Source organism: Thecamonas trahens (assembly GCF_000142905.1).
Source record: "Thecamonas trahens ATCC 50062 unplaced genomic scaffold supercont1.66, whole genome shotgun sequence".
In the NCBI taxonomy this organism is placed as follows: domain Eukaryota; order Apusomonadida; family Apusomonadidae; genus Thecamonas; species Thecamonas trahens.
In genome coordinates this window covers 33,120-34,975 of record NW_013657614.1, presented here as the reverse complement: position 1 = coordinate 34,975, position 1,856 = coordinate 33,120, and the positions used below count along the sequence as shown (strand labels likewise).

General features: G+C 68.5%; 1 protein-coding gene across 1 annotated transcript in view; it reads right to left on the bottom strand.

Annotated features, from left to right (window-relative positions):
• Positions 1-142: 142 nt before the first annotated feature.
• Positions 143-1,856, bottom strand: part of AMSG_10911 (uncharacterized protein) — a gene marked incomplete at both ends in the record, with an annotated part of 4,210 nt that continues 2,496 nt past the window's right edge. Inside the window, one exon of the mRNA XM_013897641.1 lies at positions 143-1,812. Within this exon, the coding sequence (XP_013753095.1) occupies positions 143-1,812 (1,670 nt within the window). The remainder of the gene's footprint in view (positions 1,813-1,856) is intronic.

The window sequence follows — 1,856 nt, the reverse complement described above, 5'->3', positions numbered from 1 at the left end:
GGGGGGGGGGGGGGATGACCAAAAAATTGGTCGAATGCGCTTACAATTATTGTTGGTGGCGGTTGTTCGTACACATTATGCCAGTTGTTGGCAACAGTTTTGGTGAGGACGGCGATGACAATGTCTTCATTTTTTGCGGTCGCTAAGCCCATGATGACTCTGAGGCGTCGTCATCATCGTCGCCGTCGGCATGGCCGTACGAGGACTCGCCAGCAGATGACGAGGCTGACGACGACGAGATCGAGGCTGATGACTCCGAGTCCGAGTCGGCGGCGGCGACATTGCCCTGCGCGGGGAGGCGCAGCTTGATTGCGCGACGAGGTGGGGCGGCGGCGGCGGCGGCGGGAACCGGAGGCACGGATGCGGCGGGCGAGAGCGGACGTGCCCGCTTGGCTGGCGGTTGATCGGCGGGCACGGCGTCCGCTGGTGGGCTGCGGTTCCGCTTGGGGCGCTCCGACGGCGGGGCAGGCGGGGCAGGCGGGGCAGAGAGCGGCTCGTTGTCCGAGTCGTCCGAGGCGACGATGCCCTCGGCGGTGGCAAAGTCGACCCGGAGCAAGGTGGCGTCACTGTTGTGGACGAGGGCAAGCAGGCCGTCCGAGAGCGCAGCGGCGACGCGGACAATGAGCGAGTCGGGCGCGTTGAACTCTGCGGCGGCGGCGCCGATGCGGCGCATGTCAAACTCAAGCGCCTGCGAGGTGCGGTAGTAGCCGGAGCGGAGCCGGGCGAGAATGGTGGTGAGGTCAGACGGAGCGGTGACGAGGTTGGGGTAGAGCGGAAAGTCGGAGACGTCAACCGGCATGCGGAAGGCGTCGACCGCGATGGCAAAGTCGTTGTCCTGGAGGGCGGCAGCAATGGCAGTCGTGACGCGCTCGGCGCGCGCTCGGTCCAGCTCGGCGCGCTGCCACATGTGGTTCTGGAGCGCAGCGTACTGCGCCTCGCTGCAATCGAGCTCCGGCGCGGTGCTGTCGGCGTCGGCGCCGAGGACGGCCGCCACCGCGGTCCAAGGCACAACTTCCCACGGCGAGACGGCGGTTGGCGCTGCGTCTGAGAGCCAATTGATTTCGACCGACTCCCACGGCGAGTGCGGGTACCGCGGATCGGCCACGGTCCGCCCCGCGAGTCGCCCCAGGTACAGCTTGGCCATGTCCTCGTAGTAGACAGCAACGAGCGGCGGCTGCTGCGCGGCGTTGTGCGCGCCGAGCCTGGCCTCGGCGGCGAGGACCTGCTCGCGGAGGAGGAGAAAGTCGGCCACGCCCTCGACGCCCGGATCGTACTCGATCCAGAGCACATCGATGTTCTGCAGCGCCCGCGAGGCCCGCGGCATCTCGTCGCTCTCGATGCGCAGACCGAGGTGGACTGTCCGCCGCTCGTTGCACTGCCACTTGAGCTCGACAACTTCGGCTGGAACGACGCCGGTGCCTGGGAGGGACGGCGCAAGGTCCCACAGCGGGACAAAATCCGACGGGTGGCTCTCTAGGTACGCTGTGTGGCCTTGAATGGCGTAGATGACGCGGTCGCCAAGTTGCGGCACGTAGCGGTGCGGCGGGCTGCGGGTGGTCAGCCAGTCGGGGAAGACGAGCATGGCCGATGGCTGGGCCCGCCCGCGTGCGCCGCCACCGCGTGCGCCGCCGCGTGCAGTCGTTGCTGTTGTCGTTGTTCGCGCACGCTTCCGCTCGCGGCGCGGCGCAGAGCCAAACGACGACTCGGACGACGAACTCGACGAGAGCGCATCACGCCACGACCGAGCTGCCCGCCGCCGTGACGACCGTCGAGTAGGCTCGGCGGCGGCCGCCGCCCGCGCCGCCGTCCGCGCTGCCCTCTCTCCGCCGCGACGAGAGTGCCGACAGCGCCATGTC